Raw genomic sequence first — 20,941 nt, forward strand, 5'->3', positions numbered from 1 at the left:
TTTTTGATTATTTTTTATTCACAATATCAAATTTTAATGAGTAATATTTTAAATATAATAAGAAAAATTATACTCATCTATCTGTTTTATCTTCCATCCCGCTTTCAACTCATTTTTTTCTTTATCTTTATTGATTTCTCTATTCTTTTTTAATCACATCCATTACTTCTTCTTTCTACTTTTTTTTTCATTTATTTTTATCTTTCTTGTTTTCATCCCATTTTGAAATGTACATATATCACTACTCATATTGAACTTTATGTAAGATGATAAATGAAAAGTGTACCATCTGTTATCTAGCGTGAGTGAGGGTTTCTGAAAGGAAGTTGGTAGCCGTGAACGTAACTTATCACACTGATGTGCATGAAGTGAATGATTCAAGGGCGATTATATTTAAACATTCATAAATTTCAAACAATAAACATTTTATTAACATTCTTTTTTTTTTTTTCTTTTTATCACATTACATCATTAATTAAATCAATCATTTATCTTTCTTTTCTTTCTTTCTTTTCTCTCAACTTGTTGACACTTCAAAAGATGTCTAACAAACATTTTTTATAACCGAAACATTCCTGAATTTAAAGCCAATTAATTTTAATACCATCTTCCTACACCATAAATGAGAAAGCCAGAAAGGGTAGTGTGATTAAAAGAAACTTTGAATCATATGTGGAATTGTAAATTTGACTCTCTTTTATAGTTATTATTATCAAACTTGTGTATAAGGATACTATTAAAATAAAAATAACCCAAAGAAAAAAATAGCGTGAAAAGACAAAATGGGATTGCAAAATATAATCCCCAAATTATATATAACCAAGTGAAGGTCCAGGGATCTAGACTATTCACTATTCAGAGGTCCAAGTCTTTTAGAAATATTGGGCTGTAAGCTTTTTGGGTGTTGCTATTGGTTCCACCACCTTTGTTATTGGCTCTTACCAATATTCAAAATTTCTAAAAATACTCTTTCCCATAATGCACAATGGAAACACATTTTCACTGCATTAGGGGGTATGAAAACATTGTGTAACAGAAGTTCAATTTTGTTATTCAATGTATAATGAAATTGTGATTTCATTGTACTTTTTTTATACCCCACTAGTACAGCAGAATCGTGATCCCATGGTGGAGCAAATCACAATTTCATTGAGTTACGATTTCTACAACACAATAAAATTATAATTTCGTTGGATTGGCAGGAAATTGTGATTCTGTTGTGTTTACAAACAAAAAAAATACCTTACACAAGGGAGAGCTGTGTGAGGCAAGGAGGGAAGAGAGGGAAAGAGGAAAGGAAGAAAGAAAGGAAGAAAGGGTGGTGGGGAAGGGTGATGCCAGTTACTGGAAAGGGGGTACTTTGGTCTTTGTCATGCTCTGGTAGCAGCCAATAACAATTTTTGTTGGGCCAACATCAACTCCCAAGTTTTTTTTATATGAGGCCCACATAGATACAACGAGCCATGCACGCTTGGTCCGTTGTCCTATTCTTCTTCCTTTTTTATAGTTTTAAAAATCGGAGTTGGTCGTTGCGTTGCGCGATTTCGCAGTTCCTTTTCCATTTTACGGTTAAAACTCGTTGTCGTCTTGATTCCATGCTTTCTTCTGAACCCCTGAACATGTTCTGCATCCTCTTCTCGATTCATTGCGTTTCGGCATTCTAAATGTAACGACTAACGAACGATGAAGTTGTAGGTAGAAACTCAACCATGGAGTGGACGACACTGCAGCACCTTGACCTGCGCCACGTTGGTCGTGGCGTCAGACCTCTGCAGCCACATGCTGCTACCTTTCATCCTCATCAGGCACTCGTTGCCGTCGCCATCGGAACCTTCATCGTTGGTGAGAAACTGCTCTATCACTCTCTCCATGTTCATTTCTAGTTTCAGGAATTTACCTTCACTCTGCTTATAGATTATGGAAACGTCTAAACGATGCGTTTCGCATCATTACGGTAACGTGCTGCTCTGAAATTCGATTCAAATAATGAAGGAGAACCAGAGTTCATGAATGTGTGTGTGACATACGCTAGATATGCCATTGCATTCGTTTCCGACTCTTCGTTTGTACTTATCTTTTTTTTTTTTAAAAAAAATCTTCCCTGAACCCATTTCATACTTTCTGATAGATAAATTTAAAAAGATTTAATAATTAATTTGGTCTACGTACAGTGTACTTGTTCGCGTTTTGCTATTTTCACTCTACACGTCAAAATTGTAAGTTTTAGCGACGAATAAATTTAGTGTGTTTTGGTCTTTGCTTTAAACATCATTACTGACGTTGCTGTTAACTTAAGACCGCTGCAATTTTTTTTTTGGAGGTGTAAAATTGTCAATTTTTTTTGGCGATTGTTAAACTACTAGAAATTTCTTCCATAATAAATATTTTCTTTTTGGCAGTTTTACACCCCAGAAGAATTTTGCGGCGGTGTTTCAACTGATGGCAGGGATCAAAATGTATTAAATTTGCTTGTCCAGGACTAAAACTTACAATTTTTACGTGTAGGGTCAAAACAGGAAAGTGTGGACAAATATAAGGACCGAGTTAATAATGAAATCTTTCAGAAATTAAACAAAGTCATGTTCCTAGTTTGGACAGTTTCTGAACTTCATAAATTGTAAAGCTATTGTCTAATTGCAATGTTGAAGGAAAATAAAGGTTATAAAGATAACTGCACAATATCCAATCTCAAACTCTTTGGGTTGTCCAATAGTACTGTTAAATTTTACACGACAATGAAATAGAATGGGAGGAGAAATAACAAGTTTGCACCTCAACATTGGAGAATTTAAATGAGAGCTTTCATAAAAGTGAAGTGCTTAAATTGATTTTAACTTAGAAGTCCAATTCATTTTATCTTCTTATTTTTTTTCCACTTATACACAAAAACTACTGTTTGGTTCAGTTTAACAGGTTTTGTGTGTGTGTGTGTGTGTCTTATAAGTGAGAGAGCTTTCATGATAGTTAAGTGCATAAGTTGTTTTGAACTTATAAGAGAAGCTCAATTTATTTTACCTTTTTAATTATTTTTAATAAGTGTTTATAGAGAAGTTTATCTAAACATGACCTTAGATAAAAAACCACAGTTTGCTTCATTTAACTAGTTTTCTCAACTCAATGGATGTAGCTTAGTTGGCAACACACATTGAGTTTGTGGAGAAAGACTTGAGTTCGATCCCACAGAATACACTCTTGGGGAGGAGAGAGGGTCGAGGAACTTTAACTGGGACTAAGCCTCGAATCAGGATTAGTCTTATAGCCGACCCAAAGGATCGAAGCTTGTAGGGATATCTTGGGGTCCCACCAGGGAGCTAAAAGTCCCTAATTACGGTGGTGGCTGAACAAAAAGAAAACTGGTTTTCTCAACTTGATTCAGTTTTTAAAATCTAGACCAAAGTAGTAGCTTCCATCCCAATGCACTTGCTTAATGCTTAGCTGTTTTTGGCTTTGCTAGGCTCTGCATTCTTTCTCTTTTGTTGCAAAGGAATAAAAAACTAAAGCAGAGATTGCTTCACTTGATTTTATGTTGACCCAAAAGCATGTAGTTATGAGCAGGATGATGTTCACAAGCAGTATGGTTTGCCCTGTCTAGTAAATGCATCAAAGTTATTCAGACAGACTGTTATCCTAAATTGAACTTAATAAATGGATTTGAATACATAAATAAAATTCTTACCAGATGAGCTGGTACAATTCATTCATCTAATCATATCTAAAGCATTATCTTCAGTCCTTCTCCTTAAAGCTACCTGCGGTAGTCTAGCTCTACTTGTTAACTGAATCTATCCATGCTGCCAGATGATGATTCCATATGTTACTCTATCTAATTCTAAATAAAAAATATTGAGAATGTTTGCATATCGCTCCTTACCTTGAGTTCTTGTCACGTGTAATTGCATTTCTTACTCCTTCTTTACTCAAAGCTGCGCTTGTTTCTATTTTCTAAAACAGACAACAAACACGTGAAAAGCAATGCATCATGAGCAAACATGAGCTATTGTCTTGATGGACGAATTAGTTAGTTTATTCGTAAATAAACCTAAAACAATGATATCCAATTTGATGCTTCAAAGTCATTGTTCACTAAAAAGTCCATCCAGAATAAGAAAGACCTAAGTACATAACTTTGTAAAATGTAAACCACCACAATGGCAATGCCTGGTAAACATTGCTTAACTTACTCTTGAATCTTTCATTTCTGAAGGAATGTACTAATAAAATCAATCCTCCTTGTTGATCCATTACATCTGAGTCATTGGTTTCGTGCACTTTGCGCTTTTGTGAATTTACCGTGCGGAGTAGATTTACCTTTTTTTCTGCTGCATTATTTCATTTTTGACGTATTTTTGGTAAGGTGTTCCTAACTGGTTTGTTTCCATGTGCGCAGAATTTGATGCATTAACAGGAAGCAAGATTTCAGCTCTTGACATTGGTGCTCCAGTTGTCCGCATGTTATATAGTCCAACAAGAGGGCATACTGTGATTGCAATTCTCCAGGTTGGCCCTACCTGAATTTCTATTATGTGCATATTGATTTATTTTATTTTATTTGTAGTTTATAGTAATAGAAGTAATTTTTTAGGATATGAAAGGTTTGTATTGGAGGAGACATTGGTATGACACTGATTGAGGAAATGATGCCAGGAAATCAAATGTCACACCAATGTCATGAAAGGTTTGGGTATGTACAAAGAAGGCTACTAGAAGTACCAGTGAGGAAAGTAGATTGCATGATTTTTAGTTTTATGAGAAGGTGGAGAAGGAGACCAAGAATGACATTGGAGGAAGTTGTTAAGAGGGATCTCACGATGAATATATCTATAAGGATTTGGTCTTTAACTGAGCCCAATGGCATTGTGTGATCAAATATAGCCAGCTTTACTTGGCGGGATAAAACTTTTGTTGTATTTAAACATTTTTATTTTCTGGTGCTTCAGTTCTCAATGGAACTTGTGGATCTTTTTCTCACATTAAAGTATGGACTGTGGAAGGGCAAAATATTACAATTAGGGTTAATGCGTTATTGCCTATAGAGTTGTTCTTCGAAGAGTCGATAAATTTTCAGAAATGGTTTTTGTATTTTTGGCTAGATATGCAACAAAATGCAAATCAGGTCCTCATGGGTATATTTAACATAATGGGGACAACATTGTAGGACCTGGCAGAATTATTTTCCATGGTTAAGTTCAGTTCAGAAAATGAAACAACTTTACGAAAAAAAAATTAGAAATTATATAGGTGTGCAAGATTTAACAATAATGTCTTCCTTTTATCATTTTGATTCTGATGTTATCATTCTCTAACATATGGCATAGATAATCAAGTGTAGTGAATTTCTGTTTTACTTGTTGGGAAAATTACATTATCTAACATAGTCTGTTTTTTCTGAATGTAATGTTGCTAAATCCTGTTCTTTATTAGTTTATATGTTGAGTTGTGACTGTGAAGTTCTTTTATATTTATTACAACTATTGCTTTTCCATCTATAGGATTCTACAATACGATCTTGTGATTTTGACTTCGAGCAAACATGTGTATTGCATTCACCAGAGAAGAAGACCGAGCAAATTTCTTCTGATACAGAAGTTCATCTGGCATTGACCCCACTACAATCTATTGTGTTTTTTGGATTCCATAAACGGTTGAGTGTGACAGGTTGGATGTCTGATTTCTTATCTGTGAAGTTATACGTGCTATTGTCGCCAGTTCGATTACTAATCTTGAGATTTTTTGGGCTATATCTGTTTTTGCACAAATGAAGTTGTTGGAACTGTTGAAGGCGGTAGAGCACCCACAAAAATCAAGACAGACTTGAAGAAGCCTATTGTGAATCTTGCTTGTCATCCTCGCCTCCCTGTTCTGGTATTACTTCAATATATTTCTGGTTACTTTTGACAGGGTCTTGACTTCATGTTATATATATGTATTTGTGCTGCAAGAAAGACTTAGTCACCGGTCTTTCTTTTAATGATACTTCAGTTCTGTCCTTCTTGACTCCGTTGCTTTTCTGTCCTAGTATGTTGCTTATGCAGAAGGTTTGATTCGAGCATATAACATTCACACTTATGCTGTTCATTACACACTTCAACGTGAGATGATTCCTGACATATTCTATTCTTGTTGACATGGTTTATATTTCTCTTGTAAGTCACATCCTTAGTGTTATTTATATTTTGTTTCTTATTCAGTTGACAATACTATAAAGCTTAATGGTGCTGGTGCATTTGCATTTCACCCAACTCTAGAATGGATATTTGTTGGTGATCGACGTGGTACACTACTGGCATGGGATGTATCAACTGAGAGGCCTAGTATCATTGGACTGTGAGTAACTGTGGCTATGGTTGAGATTTCCCCATTTTGTAACTGAGAGACCTTGTATCATGGTTATCTATTTTGAATTTGTTGTTTTCTTGCAGCCAATCACTGGAAATATTTAAATTGAGGCTTGTTAGTCTTGGGTTCTGATAGTTATAATATTTCATTTTCAGAACACAAGTTGGATCACAACCAATAACATCAGTTTCTTGGCTAACCACATTGTGTTTACTTGTAACCCTATCAAGGGATGGAAGTCTGCAAGTTTGGAAAACACGGGTTATAGTAAATCCTAACACACCTCCTATGCCAGCTAGTTTTTTTGTGCCTGCTGGTTAGCTAACTTTGACTCTTTCAGTCTCTAGTCTGATTTTTCTTAGTTTTTGACCGCTTGTTTCTGTTATATAATTTGTCATGCAAAATTTCTGCTGCTACCCTCCCCCCTCCTGTATAGAATGTTTTAACATAGAGAAAGATACAGAGAAAGAACATGCCAACAGTTATCTTGCTTCACTCTCTTATTATTCATTTCATTAAACTTTGTTGGCTAATAATTTTTACATTCGATGCAGCAATTGAATCACTTGATATCCCTCGCATCCTTTCTCAACAGGGCGGAGAAGCAGTGTATCCCTTACCACGAATTAAAGCTTTAGAATTTCATCCAAAATCTAATTTAGCGGCACTCGTGTTTGCAGTTACGTTCAACCTTTCATTATTTATATCTTTTTTGCCAGTGAATATTGGATTTATGAATTTGTTGTTTATTTCAACAGAATGTAACAAGTGGAGACCCTTTGAAAAATAAGACGACATACAGTAGAGAAAGGAGAAAGCAACTTTTTTCAGTTTTGCAAAGTGCACGCGGATCGTCAGGTGATTCATTTTTATTTAGCTAGCATCAAGGTTAAAGATCTTTTAATATTTGAGGATATTTTCTTAGAATTTGGATTTGGACCCTAACTCAATCCTACAAAATCGGCTTATAAGGAGAGTATTGTCTCTCACTTATATACCTTAATTTGGCCATATTTGCATAATAATTACTGCTGCAATCTAGCTCTTTAATGTGATATATGCTAATGATAGAGATTCTATGCAGCATCTACTTTGAAAGAAAAATTGTCGGCCTTGGGTTCATCTGGAGTGTTAGCGGACCATCAGCTTCAAGCTCAATTACAAGAACATCATTTAAAAGGGTGAGTCAAAATCTGCAACTGGGTAGAGGAAAATATAACTAGTATTTTATGGAAAAACTGGTGGTTAGAATCCACTGTCTTATATTATGCTGTTCTGATTCTAAATAGCCCTATTATTCGTGCTTATTTTTAGTCTTGAAACTTGATTGGGTACTACTAGATTATATTTGGATTATGAAATTGCACTTGATATCTGTATTTTCACATTGGGCTTAGTTGCAACAATACTGTTTGAGTATTAGATGCAGCTTCTACTTGGATATGAGGTCCACTGATGACACAATTTAGGTGCTTTAATTAAAAAGGTTCAAATTGCTTTGCTACTCATTACTTTTGACTCTTTTCTCCATTAGTTTGTTATCCAGTACATGTAATTAGAGACATTTCATAATTATATTGTGCTATTGTTGACTGTCTCCTTTCTTCCTTAATTGCAGCCACAATCATCTTACAATATTAGACATTGGAAGGAAGGCTTTTCTTTACAGTGTATGTTTCTTATATTTTCTCTTTCTTATAGTCATGAACGATGCAATGGTTATGATGTGACTTTGACCACCAAATTTGATGGCTCAAATTTCCTTACAATCCTGCACTTAATCTCCTTAGAAAGCATTTAAAATCTCCATGCTCCCTGACTTATATTTTGTTCTTTTACATCTTTCTTGTAGCATTTTATGGAAGGCAATACAAAAAGTGCTCCAATATCTCGCTTGCCCCTCATCACTATTCTAGACACCAAGCATTATCTGAAGGACTTTCCAGTTATACAGGCAAGAATCCTTTGACATTTGATTTTGAGATTGATTTATTTTCCATAGACATTTTTCTTCAATCAACCAATACCATTTATGCACTACCAGCCATTTCATTTGGAGCTAAATTTCTTCAATAAAGAGAACCGAGTTCTTCATTATCCCGTCAGGGCTTTCTATGTGGATGGACCCAATCTTATGGCACATAATCTTTCCTCTGGATCTGACAGTATCTACAAGAAACTTTATAATTCGGTAATGTAGAGACTAGAGGGAGTAGTAAGTTTAACAAATTTCATGTTGTCTATCTGATTTCTATAGCTTTTATCATTTGCATAATATTGATGAAATTTTAGGAGAAAAAATGATATTTCTTATTATTGATTGATCACAATTACATGACAGTTATATAGGTAGAGTTGGCTAGGAGAGATCCTAATCACCTTGATTACAAAAATAAATATAAGGATAAGATAAAGAGATAAATAAAGGAGAATCATTTGAGAACGTTTCTGAATAATTTGATCTTGATCTTAACTACCTAAATCTTTTATAATCCTTAATTGAAATTTAAAATAAAAGCACATATAGCTGTAAACACCTCCCTTAGATGTTGAGCATGTCCAACTTGCTTATAAAGAACTCAAATTTAGGTCTAAACAGGTCCTTTTGTTAGAACTTTTGCTGCTTGCTGTGAAAAGATACTAAAGTATAGTAGAAAAGGGACCCATATTGCCTGCAGTTGCTTTTCGACTGCAGGGTCCTGCAGTCACAATCCAAAGGTGCAGTTTTTTTCACTTGAATTATTTAATTTATATATTTTATTTTTAACGGTGGAGATTTCATGCAGTCACCGCAGTGACTGCACTGAATCCGTGTCCGTAGAGAAGGTACCATATGCAATTTTGACCTTTTTATGACTTGCACAAGGACTATACATGGAGAACAACTATGAACAATTTGCATGTGGTGAATAGCTCTGGAATCAATGATCCGTGGGTTTTACAATTTTCTTTAGTACTAAGAAGAGCAGTAGAAAAAGAGGTACCTTTTTGGTACTAACAGATACTTTAGTGGAAAGGAACAATTACAAGAGTCTGATTGTTCCTTAGACCTTAGTGAAAGACAGTGACTCAAAGTTGCCCTTCTGTTCCATGTTTTCTTCATTTGAGACTTGAAATGCCTGGCCTTCTCCATTCAGCTTTTGGATTATAAGCTGTGAAATGGAACCGAAAGACAGAGCATCTGCCACTAATGATGATGATGATCATCATGCAGCTTCGTCGCCTTCAGAATTCATGGAAGACATGGTGGACGAAAATAGGATCAGAGCCGAAGCTCTGATAGGAGAAAAAAAGGATATGTCTAATTATTGATTGATCAAAATTACATGAGTTAGTGAGGCAGCTAGCTAGGAGAGATTTTAATCACTATGATTGCAAAATAAATATAAGGATAACATAAGGAGAAAAATAATGGAGAATCAGAAAAGATCAGATTTGAATAATCTAATCTTGATTTTAGGTACCAAAATCTACTAAAATCCTTATTTGAAATTTTGAAATAAAAGCACATACACCTCTTGACAATTGATATGTTATAACTATTTATATTTTACAAGCGAAAATAATATTCTATCTTCTAATGTTCAGCAACTTTGTATAGATTCCTCGAAGTGTGGAGTATCAAGCAAAATACTTGATTTACAGTAAAAAGCAACACCTATTTCTTGTGGCTTATGAATTTAGTGGTACTACAAATGAAGTTGTACTTTACCGGGAAAATACTGATGCAGAGATATCAAACAGTAAAAGCAGCACAGTGAAAGGTATTATTTATATGAGCGGAATACATTCTTTCTGTCAGGGTTTGGTCATGCATTGTGTGCTGTAAATAATTTAAGTAATTGTCTACAGGTCGAGATGCTGCATTTATTGGTCCCAATGAAAATCAGTTTGCTATTCTTGATGATGACAAGACAGGGTTGGCAGTATATACACTACCAGGAGGAGCCTCCCAAGAAACTAAGGAAAATGATAAACTTTTTGAAGAAAATCAACCTACAGAAACTACCGTTGGTTCAATTCAGGGCCCAACGCCATTTATGTTTGAAACTGAAGTTGATCGTATCTATTCTACTCCTTTAGGTGCTTGAATACATACATATTTACTTAGTTCTTGTATGTTTTTTGTGAGCGTCTGTAGGGATGGGATCCATTGATACTGGAGTAAATCAAATCAATCTTATGCAAAATAAATTGCCTCCTATAGGGTTTAATTCCCATAAAATCCCTATTATATTAAAATTTGTATTACATTCATCATGCACATAAAATTTCATATTGAAGAGACTTTTTAAACTCCATCAAAAAGGCTTGAAGATATTTGTATACCATACTTTTCAAATAAGAGGTAACATTGTTAGGACTATAAGGAAGGGGGAGTTAGTTACTATAGTTTGGATATTGATTAGTTAGTTAAGGGTTTAGTTAGTTAGTTGGTTGGTTAGAGGGGTTTACGAGATATAAATAGGGGAAGAAGAATAGGAGAGAAGGGGATCTTATCATTTGTAGATTGAGCATTAGCTCTTTTGAAAGGAGAAATCCTTTGTGAAGGGAAAACCCTTGAAGGAGAATTTTTTCTCCTATTTTTTGTTCTTCTCGTCCTATTACTTGAAAGATAATAATCTGAATATTACTGTAATTTTGTATTTCAAAGAGTGAATACAATACTTGTTTATAAGCTGCCAGCGACCTAATTAAGGAAAGAAATACAATGGAACAAAATCTATACAAATCAAAATACAATGGAGCAAAATTTGTACAAATAAAAAAAAATCAAATTTGTACTAATTACAGAATAAAATATGTGCTAATTATGGAATGTGTCACAACACTTCCCCTCAAGCTGGTGAATGTATATCTATCATTTCCAGCTTGCAAGTAAGGTCTTGAAGCTGCTCTGTGGGAAGTCCCTTGGTGAACATATCTACCAAATGAAGCTTTGAAGGGATGTATTTGGTGGCTATAAGACCACTGTCCAATTTCTCCTTAATGAAATGTTGATCTATCTCTATGTGCTTTGTTCGATCAAGTTGAACTGGATTGTGTGCAATTCTGATGACAGACTTATTATCACTAACCAGACCCATAGGAGCTTCATATTTTATTTTGAGGTCATCAAGTATGATCTTCATCCATAACAACTCACAAACCCCTGGAGCCATAGCTCTGAATTCTGCTTCTGCACTTGATCTTGCAACCACATTTTGCTTCTTACTCCTTCATGTTATTAAATTTCCACCAAAGAACATGCAGTATCCTGTGGTAGATCTCCTATCAACAATTGATCCTACATACTCAGCATTAGTATATACTTTCATGGATAAATTTTCTCCTTTTTAAACAACAATCTCTTTCCTGGAGAAGACTTCAAGTACTGAATGATCCCATTCAACCAAGAATGTCAAGAAGACCATGGAAGGGAGTGGGTCAGAATGCTGCAATAATACAGAGGTCCATTCTTGGACAAGAAAGCATGTCAAGAAGACCATATTAGGGAGTGGGTCAAAATGCTGCGATAATACAGAGGTTCATTCTTGGACAAGAAAGGTGCAGTTAGCAACCTTTGGGGGTTGCACCAAGGGAGAAACAAAAGAGGATCACTTTGTTTGTGTGTTACATCAAGCATGAGAAACAGAACAATACAATGAAGTGTTGAATGAGAGCAAGATAGGGAGATTATCAGAATCCTTGAAGCTAGAGAAGAAGCTTGTTTTCTTTGAGGAAGAGTCAGTCAGCCCATCATCATCCTTGGAACCACCAAACAGAAAATCATCAGAGGTAGACATTTCTATCAAAGTTACTGGAGATGCATTGCTAGTTGTTGAAGACTCCCCCGTCAAAGACCACCCAATGTCTCAAGTTGGAAACCTCCCATGGGCTCGAATTGGATCTTTGTTTCAAACTCCAACAGTGTGCCTCATACAACACTCACCCAACTCAAGTCAAGGTCAAACTGCATTGTTCCTAGTCAAGAGCACCTGTGGCCCAACACATAATGCAAACAAGGGAAATCAATGAGTGGCTACAATGTGATTCAGTTGACTGCAAAGGCCAATGAAAGTCTTCTGTCAAAATATGCAAATTGGGATGAAAATGGGGGTGTGAGTAGATTTCGGGGAAACAGTTATATGAAATCTATATGTTATCAATTTGTTGTTTTCAACCTTGAGGACAAGGTTGTGTTTTAGGAGGGGTGGTATTGTTAGGATTATGAGGAAGGGGGAGTTAGTTACTACAGTTAGGATATTGATTAGTTAGTTAAGGGGTTAGTTAGTTAGTTAGTTAGAAGGGTTTATTAGATATAAATAGGGGAAGAAGGATAGAAGAGGGGAGGATCCTATCATTTGTAGATTGAGCATTAACTCTTTGTGAAAGGAAAAATCCTTTGTGAAGTGGAAACCCTTGGAGGAAAGTTTTCTTTCCTATTTTTGTTCTTCTGATCCTATTCAATAAAATTCTTTCTTTGCCATTTCAATTTTTGATTCCTAACAAACATCTACCATTTTCTGAAAATTTTTCTTGTTTAAATTTACTGGTGTCAGCTGATCCCTTCCCTTACAAACCAATACACATTTTTACATGCTTGCCTTTATTTTATTAGCAGTATAAAGTATTGATTTTTTTCTGGTTGTAGACTCAACTTTGATGTTTGCTTCTCATGGGAACCAAATTGGATTAGTAAAGCTCATACAAGGATACCGCCTTTCCACTTCATCTTCCAAATCCAATGGCCATTATATATCAACCAAGAGTGAGGGCAAAAAGTCAATCAACTTGAAAAGAAATGAGATTGTACTTCAGGTATCATCCAGTAGCGTGCTTATTTAACTACGACTAGAACTAGTAGTGCACAGCTGCTTTGTGCAAGTTAAGTAGGAAAAAAAAACAGGGATAAGATTGAATATTTTATATCCATGAATTTTAGAGTAAATATTCTTTTAGTCCCTCATACATAGTCTTCTCAATTATGTCTCTCAAACTCTAAATTTTAAATAATGCAGTCCCCTTGCTTCCATCTTATGGAGATGAAATGAACTAGAATTCTTGATCATGTCAGAGTCAACAGTCTACTTTTGAGAATTTTCAATTTAACATGGTTTCCATAAAATGGGAGAGACTAAATTTTGTAGATTTTAAGGGACAAAAAGATAGAATTTTGTATTATGCACTGTCACTGTCTGTCATTCTATGTTGAATTGCTATAGATCTCGTGTTCTGAGGCTAATATGGGTGGACTGAGGATGTCATAACCCACACCACATTGACATTTCCATAGGTAGAATTTAAACTCTTGGCCTCTGCCCCTATTTGGAAGTCTTCCAAAATTTGTGTAGAGGAATAAGTGTGCGGGTCGGTTCGCATTTCTGAATGTGTTAAGTCAAATGCATGTATGTTTATTCAGCCAATTATTCCCTTGTCTTATGGGTATTATAACCAAAGGCCTTTTCTTAGCATCCAAGGGCCCCTTCAGAGCCATGCCTCCCTTTGGTAGAGGTCAATACTCATTAGTTTTAGGGTTCCTTGTTTGTGGAAATAATATCAAATGACTTTATTATGGTTCTGCTTGATAGCAAATACATGTTTGTTCAAACTTGGCAGGTGTACTGGCAAGAGACTCTTAGGGGACATGTTGCAGGAATTTTAACAACACAGAGAGTACTTATTGTTTCGGCAGCATTTGACATACTTGCAGGCACTTCGACAAATTTTGACAAGGGGCTTCCTTCAATATCCTTTGATTTTTTTTTTCAATTAAAATCAAGGAGCCATTTATTCCTAACGCTTGATTGATTAGGTCGAAAATATGGAAGCAGATGAGGAGATGGAACATAAACTGTCCTCACTTCACTTGAAGTCATTACTTTGGTTGAAAATCATGTTCACTCTATTCTCTATTTCTACCTTCAGACTTTCCACACCTACTCAGCCAAGAAACCATAAATTTCATATTTCAGTTGGATATATTCTCGTTTTTAAAGCCTTAACTGATGCCTACTTTAGATCACTCTTATGGGTTGGCCCTGCCCTTCTTTTTTCTACTGCCACTGCAATTAGTATACTTGGCTGGGATGGAAAAGTGAGGACTATACTGTCAACTAGTGTGCCTTATGCAGGTAATTTCTTACTGCATGCTTGGATATCACAATATCTTAGCGATCTGTTCTGTGGTTTCTGTTTTCTCAACTAATATATTACTTGAGATATGAGGAAAAGATGAATATTTATTTTACTGATTATTTCTGCACAGGCTGATTACAGATATATACTAATTGACTAATTAATTCTAACCTAGTATTTACACGAATGAAGGAATCTTCATATCATAATTACAGGAAATAAAATGGAAACTAATTACAGGGAAACAAATTTGTACAAATAGAAACAGAATCAGGGAAATTTAAGGATTAACGCATGCTTCAACACTCCTCCTCAAGTTGGTGAATGGATATCTATCATTCCTATCTCATAAGAAAGACCTTGAAAGTGCTCTATGGGAAGTCCCTTAGTTAGTATATCTGCCAATTGATACCCGGAAAGGACATATAATGTTGTTACAAGCCCACTGTCCAGTTTCTCCTTAATGAAATGTTAGTATATCTCTATGTGTTTTGTCCTACCATGCTGAACTGGATTATGTTTTGTGCAATGCTATGGCAATTTGTTGTTGCAGATAAGTGTCATAGAAGCCTCATACTTTAAAATCATCAAGAATGATTTTCATCCACAACAACTCATAAATCCCTTGGGCTATGGCCAGAAATTCTGCCTTGACACTTGATCTTGTAACTAAATTTTTCTTCTTGCTCTTCAAAGTCTCTGCCCCCCCCCCAAGAACGTATATATCCTGAAGCGGGTCTTTTTGTCTACAATACTCCCTGAATAGTCTGCATCTCACTACAAATATATACTAAGTGACTAATTAATTCTGACCTAGTATTTACAGGAGAGAATCTTGCTATCATAATTAAAGGAAATGAAATCGAAGCTAACTACAGGGAAACAAATCTGTATAAGTAAAAACTGAAACGGGGAAATTAAAAGACCAAGTAGCTCATGCTCTAACTTTTTTTTTTTGTGTATTGTCCTGCTGATCTATTTTTATAAATTCCTTATGCAGTCTTGGTTGGTGCTTTGAATGATCGATTGTTGCTTGCTAGCCCTACGGAAATAAATCCTAAACAGAAGAAGGGGGTTGAGATCAAAAGCTGTCTTGTTGGTCTTCTTGAGCCTCTTCTTATTGGATTTGCCACAATGCAACAAAGTTTTGAGCAGAAGCTTGACCTATCCGAAATACTATACCAAATAACATCAAGGTGTGCTTCTTTGCTACCTATTGCTATCAGAAAAATCTAACTTCTTTCTATATAGGGTAGAATGTTTAAGACTTCAAGATTTATTTCAACATTTCTTTATCTATGTTAAAGCTGGTAACAACTGACACGGTGACACTTTAAATTCTTATCTGAATGAAGGTTTGACAGCTTGCGCATAACACCTAGGTCTTTGGACATCCTAGCTAGAGGTTCTCCTGTTTGTGGAGACTTAGCTGTGTCATTATCTCAATTAGGTCCACATTTCACCCAGGTAAGTGATAGAATTCTCTGTCTTTTTAGTTTTGGTCTATCTGATCTTCTAAGGATGTTGAGTTTTGACATCAGGTGATGCGGGGTGTCTATGCTGTGAAAGCTCTTCGTTTTTCCTCTGCTTTGTCTGTTCTGAAAGATGAATTTCTACGTTCAAGAGATTATCCGCGATGTCCTCCTACATGTCATTTATTTCACAGGTTCAGGCAATTGGGTTATGCCTGTATCAGGTTAGTAGCGGTAACTAGGAAACTTCATTGTACTTATGATGCCTGCTACTGTATCTAAAGGAACTGCTGAAATACGGTGATTACGTGTTCCATCATTATTGATTTTCTTGAATTATTACTTGTTATTATTGGTAAGGTTTTACTCTCTCATCCCAGCCAATAGCTAAGCTATTATGTTTCTAAGATTCTATATTATGTTTGTAAACTGTAGTTTTTATTTTAATTAACTTTTTGTGAATGTTTCAATTGCTTGTCTATAGATATGATTTACAATAGACCGTTATGATGTCTTTCGATTTATGTAGCTGACCCACCTAGCGAGAAAAGGCTTGATTGTTGAACTTTTTAGTGGTTGTTGCATATCATCAATAACATACACTAATGATTCTGGCTTTGACACTGTTTGGATAAACTTCTTCATAAGCATTTATAAGAGAGGAAAATAAAAAACTAAAATGAATTTGAGTTTCTCCCATAAGTTAAAGTCAACTTATGCTCTTAATTTATATAAAACCTCTCTCAATAAACTTCTCCAAAAGCTAAGGTGCATAAATTGATTTTAGTTTATGGGAGAAAATCAATTCATTTTACCTTTTATTTTCTTCTCTTAAAGTACTTATGGAGAAATTTATCTAAATAGGATCTTATTCTTGTGTGATTTATTTACTCATTTGATCATATACCTACACATTGTTTACACTTTAGTCCCAACAGCTAAAAAAAACTTGTTTTAGTCGCTATACATTCACTTTTTAATCTGTTTTAGTCCCTTTCCTCTAAAATTGTAGACACAAAAAACACATCCCAATGCCGAAAGGCTCCTCACTGTGCGAAGAGGGGGGAGGCGGGTAATTGAATGCAGCCTTACCTTTGCATTTGCAATTCGGATTGGAACCCCTGACCAACCAATCATCGTAACTTTACCATTGTGTCCAAAATTATAGACACTAAAACAGATTAAGAAGTGTATGTGTAGGGACTAAAATGAGTTTAAAAAAAAGTATTTGTAAAGACTGAAACAAGTTTCTAAGTGTAGAGATTAAAACGAGTAGTTTCTAGGTATAGTTAGAAATAACAATCTGTAACAGCTTATAATTCCATAAACCTTCTCTTTTACAAATGTGAAGTTAGCGATTTCGATATGCAGATCTCTCATCAAGAAAGGAAAATATAAAGAAACAAATAAAGTGGAAAATTCAAGATTTAAATAAAGAGATATGGTAATCCTAATTAGTGGTCCGCATCATTATTCTACTCATCTCATACTATCATACTATTTGATGAGCCAGTGTATAATGATGATACTTTAGTCCTTTGAATAGTTAGTGTGATTTAAAGGTTTGTTCACTTTTTGTTATTTAAGATACTTGCAGGTTTGGCCAGTTTGATAGAGCAAAAGAAACCTTTGAAGTTACTGCAGATTACAAAAGCATGCTTGATCTATTTATATGCCACCTTAATCCTAGTGCTATGAGGCGTCTTGCTCAGAAGTTGGAAGACGAAGATCTTGACTCAGAATTGAGGCGACACTGTGAATGGATTTTACGAGTTCGATCTTCTGGATGGACACAAGGCATATTTGCCAACTTTGCTGCAGAAAGTATGGTTCCTAAAGGACCTGAATGGGGTGGTGGAGACTGGGAAATCAAAACCCCTACTAATGCAAAGGATATACCTCAGTGGGAGCTAGCTGCAGAGGTGTTGCCATACATGAAGACTGATGATGGTGCAATTCCATCCATTATTTTAGATCATATAGGCGTGTATGTAGGCTCAATTAAAGGAAGAGGAAATGTTGTTGAGGTGAGGGAAGATAGTTTAGTTAAAGCCGTCATCCCTGCAGGAAATGATTTTAAAGCAAATGGTCTTGAAATATCTTCAGTTAAACCCATATCTAATCAACGAGTTGATAATTCACAAGGTGGTCCATTAAGTCTTAACAAACAGCTTGCCAGTTCCTCTACTGATGAACAGGCTAAAGCAGCAGAAGAATTTAAGAAATCCATGTATGGAGCTGCTGCTGCTGATAGTAGCAGTGATGAGGAAGGAGTATCGAAAACCAAAAAAATACGTGTTAGAATACGAGACAAGCCAATTGCCTCTTCTACTGTGGATGTGAATAAGATTAAAGAAGCCACTAGTAAATTTAAACTAAGTGGAGGGTTAACTCCGACGAGGAGCAGGTCGTTTACCAGTGGATCCCAAGATCTTTACCAGATTTTATCTCTGCCACCTGCAGCTACTGGAGTGTCTGCTCGTACTGTTTCAACTCCAGGTGACCTGTTTGGTACAGATGTCTTTACTCAACCAGAACCAATTTCACAGCCAACTACTGGGGTTGCAAGTAGGGGAAATAAAGTAGGACCTATTCCAGAAGACTTCTTTCAGAATACAATTTCATCCCTTCAGGCCGCTGCTTCACTGGCTCCTGCTGGGACATATCTCTCTAAATTTGCTGCAGGGGCTGAAAGTGGCAAGGAAACTCGTAACCAGGTTAGTGCTTCCAAAGCTGATGTTAGTCTTCAAGGTGATGTTCCTCCTCAAGCTGTTCAACAACCTGCGGTTCCTATTGAGTCCGGAGGACTTCCTGATGGTGGTGTCCCACCACAATCCTCAGCTCAGGCTTCAGCCATGCCCCCATCACAGCTGCAGGAACCAACTTCTAGCCAACCTCTTGATCTTAGTATATTTGGAGTACCAAATGCTTCTGATTCAGGAAAGCCTCCACAAACTGGCTCTCCACCATCTTCTGTACGACCTGGACAGGTATAAATTCATACATGCATGCCTATATATTTACATGTGGGATGAGTAATGCTTTGCTAACCAGAATATTAAAATTATCAGAATACATGCATGAACTAGATGTACTGGATTGAACAGCCATGTAGCATAAACAGAAATTCTCATTTTATGATTTTTCCTTTAATCATTTAGTGGATGCTAGGTATAGAGAAAAAAAAACTAAATAGGTTTGTAAGGAAAAAAATTCTGATTAAGCTGGTGTGCTTATAAACAGTGATTACTTATGATAATGCCACAGCCGAGAAATCAACTTTACTGAACCTGGTGAGTGTTAGCCTCCCACATATAACTATTGTGTATTTTAGGAAGAAAGGAAAGGACAGCAAGGAATTAGAAGCAGGTGGGATGATGGGGGACATGACATGAGAGAAAATTAGTTTGGGAGAGTATTGTAACAACTCCACAGATGGCAGGTGGGGAAGTGATTTGATTCTGTTAGTGAATTAGAATAAGGAGAAGGGAGGTGAGTGAGGATTGGGTAGGGAGGAAGCAAAGCCCTTGAAGAGTCTTAGCATCTGTGTCATTTTTCTTCAGTTTGAGTCTTTATCTTTGATATTTTATTTTATACAAATTATTATATGACATTAACACCAGAAGCTTAATGACCTTGTAGAGATTCCTTCAATAAAACTGTGATATAGTTCTAGTTTGCTATCTCTGAGTTTGTATAATTTTGTTTTAATTTGGTTCCCCATCTCATGGCTCACATGACAGGTTCCCCGAGAAGCTGCTGCTTCTGTATGTTTCAAGACTGGACTTGCTCACCTTGAGTTAAATCATCTTTCAGATGCTTTGTCTTGCTTTGATGAATCTTTTCTTGCATTAGCTAAAGAACAATCTCGTGGAAGTGACATAAAAGCTCAAGCAACAATCTGTGCTCAATACAAGATAACGGTCACTCTTCTTCAGGTACAATTACTATGCTTCAATTTCTAATGACATGGATAGAATGGAATCTGACCTACAAGTAAATTAGGCAATTGAGCTTCTGTTTCTCTAGGCCATAATGCAGTGTTGTCGTAAAACTTTAGTAACAGATTTCCCATGCTGTGAATATTTATTGTGTAGCTAAGTAAGCAATGACAGCTCACTTAAAGCTGCGTTTATTGTTGCATTTGAAGTCTTTAATCCTTTATTACTTTAAAGGTGTCTTTGTGACTGCAGGAAATTGGACGTTTGCAAAAAGTTCATGGTCCAAGTGCAATTAGTGCAAAAGATGAGATGGCTAGACTTTCACGCCATCTGGGTTCATTGCCTCTTCTCGCCAAGCACAGAATAAACTGCATTCGAACTGCCATAAAACGAAATATGGAGGTGCAAAATTATGCATATTCCAAGCAAATGTTAGAATTACTATTGTCTAAAGCACCTCCAAGCAAGCAGGAGGAATTTAGGAGCCTCATCGACTTGTGTGTTCAGAGGGGTTTGACTAATAAGTCCATTGATCCATTGGAAGATCCATCACAATTCTGTGCTTTCACATTGAGCAGGCTGTCAACCATTGGATATGATGTCTGTGATCTCTGTGGATCCAAATTTTCAGCTGTGACTGCACCTGGATGCATAATATGTGGAATGGGAAGCATCAAAAGATCAGATGCGCTCGCAGGACCAGTTCCTTCACCATTTGGTTGAGTCACCCAGATTATATTTGCTTCTACCGTGTGTTCCCTTGCAATGCTGTTGTATTGAGAGACGCAACTCCATTGTAGGGAGGGGATATATACAACTGGGGAAAATTCTCACAAGAAGTCTAGGAAAATTATAGTTTCTACATGTTGAGAACACGGCTTTTCAGTTTTGTTATGATTATTTGTGATGGCCTGGGTTTTCCTTTTGTTTTTTCAATTGCCATCCAGGTGACGCTTTCTAATGTAATAACATAATGTTGTTTTTCAAAAAAAATTTAGGTTTAAATATATTTTTTATCCTTGTAATTTAGTGTTTTTTGTTTTTAGTCCTAATAAAATTATTTTTTTAGTCTTT

At 35.8% G+C, this 20,941-nt stretch overlaps 1 protein-coding gene across 1 annotated transcript; it reads left to right on the forward strand.

Moving 5' to 3' along the window:
* The first annotated feature begins 1,606 nt into the window (after positions 1 to 1,606).
* LOC114421519 lies at positions 1,607 to 20,876 on the forward strand. Its single transcript, XM_028387483.1, has 24 exons — positions 1,607 to 1,842; positions 4,388 to 4,497; positions 5,490 to 5,655; positions 5,762 to 5,862; positions 6,017 to 6,089; positions 6,189 to 6,324; positions 6,492 to 6,652; positions 6,891 to 7,015; positions 7,095 to 7,194; positions 7,421 to 7,517; positions 7,955 to 8,006; positions 8,189 to 8,290; positions 8,381 to 8,527; positions 9,938 to 10,100; positions 10,189 to 10,419; positions 12,971 to 13,137; positions 13,936 to 14,064; positions 14,333 to 14,450; positions 15,455 to 15,650; positions 15,810 to 15,921; positions 15,996 to 16,150; positions 17,524 to 18,916; positions 19,670 to 19,864; positions 20,120 to 20,876. The coding sequence occupies exons 1-24, from the start codon at positions 1,710 to 1,712 to the stop codon at positions 20,588 to 20,590; spliced, it is 4,833 nt and encodes a 1,610-aa protein (XP_028243284.1). The 5' UTR covers positions 1,607 to 1,709; the 3' UTR covers positions 20,591 to 20,876.
* Positions 20,877 to 20,941: the final 65 nt, after the last annotated feature.

Source organism: Glycine soja, chromosome 1 (assembly GCF_004193775.1).
Source record: "Glycine soja cultivar W05 chromosome 1, ASM419377v2, whole genome shotgun sequence".
Taxonomy (NCBI): domain Eukaryota; kingdom Viridiplantae; phylum Streptophyta; class Magnoliopsida; order Fabales; family Fabaceae; genus Glycine; species Glycine soja.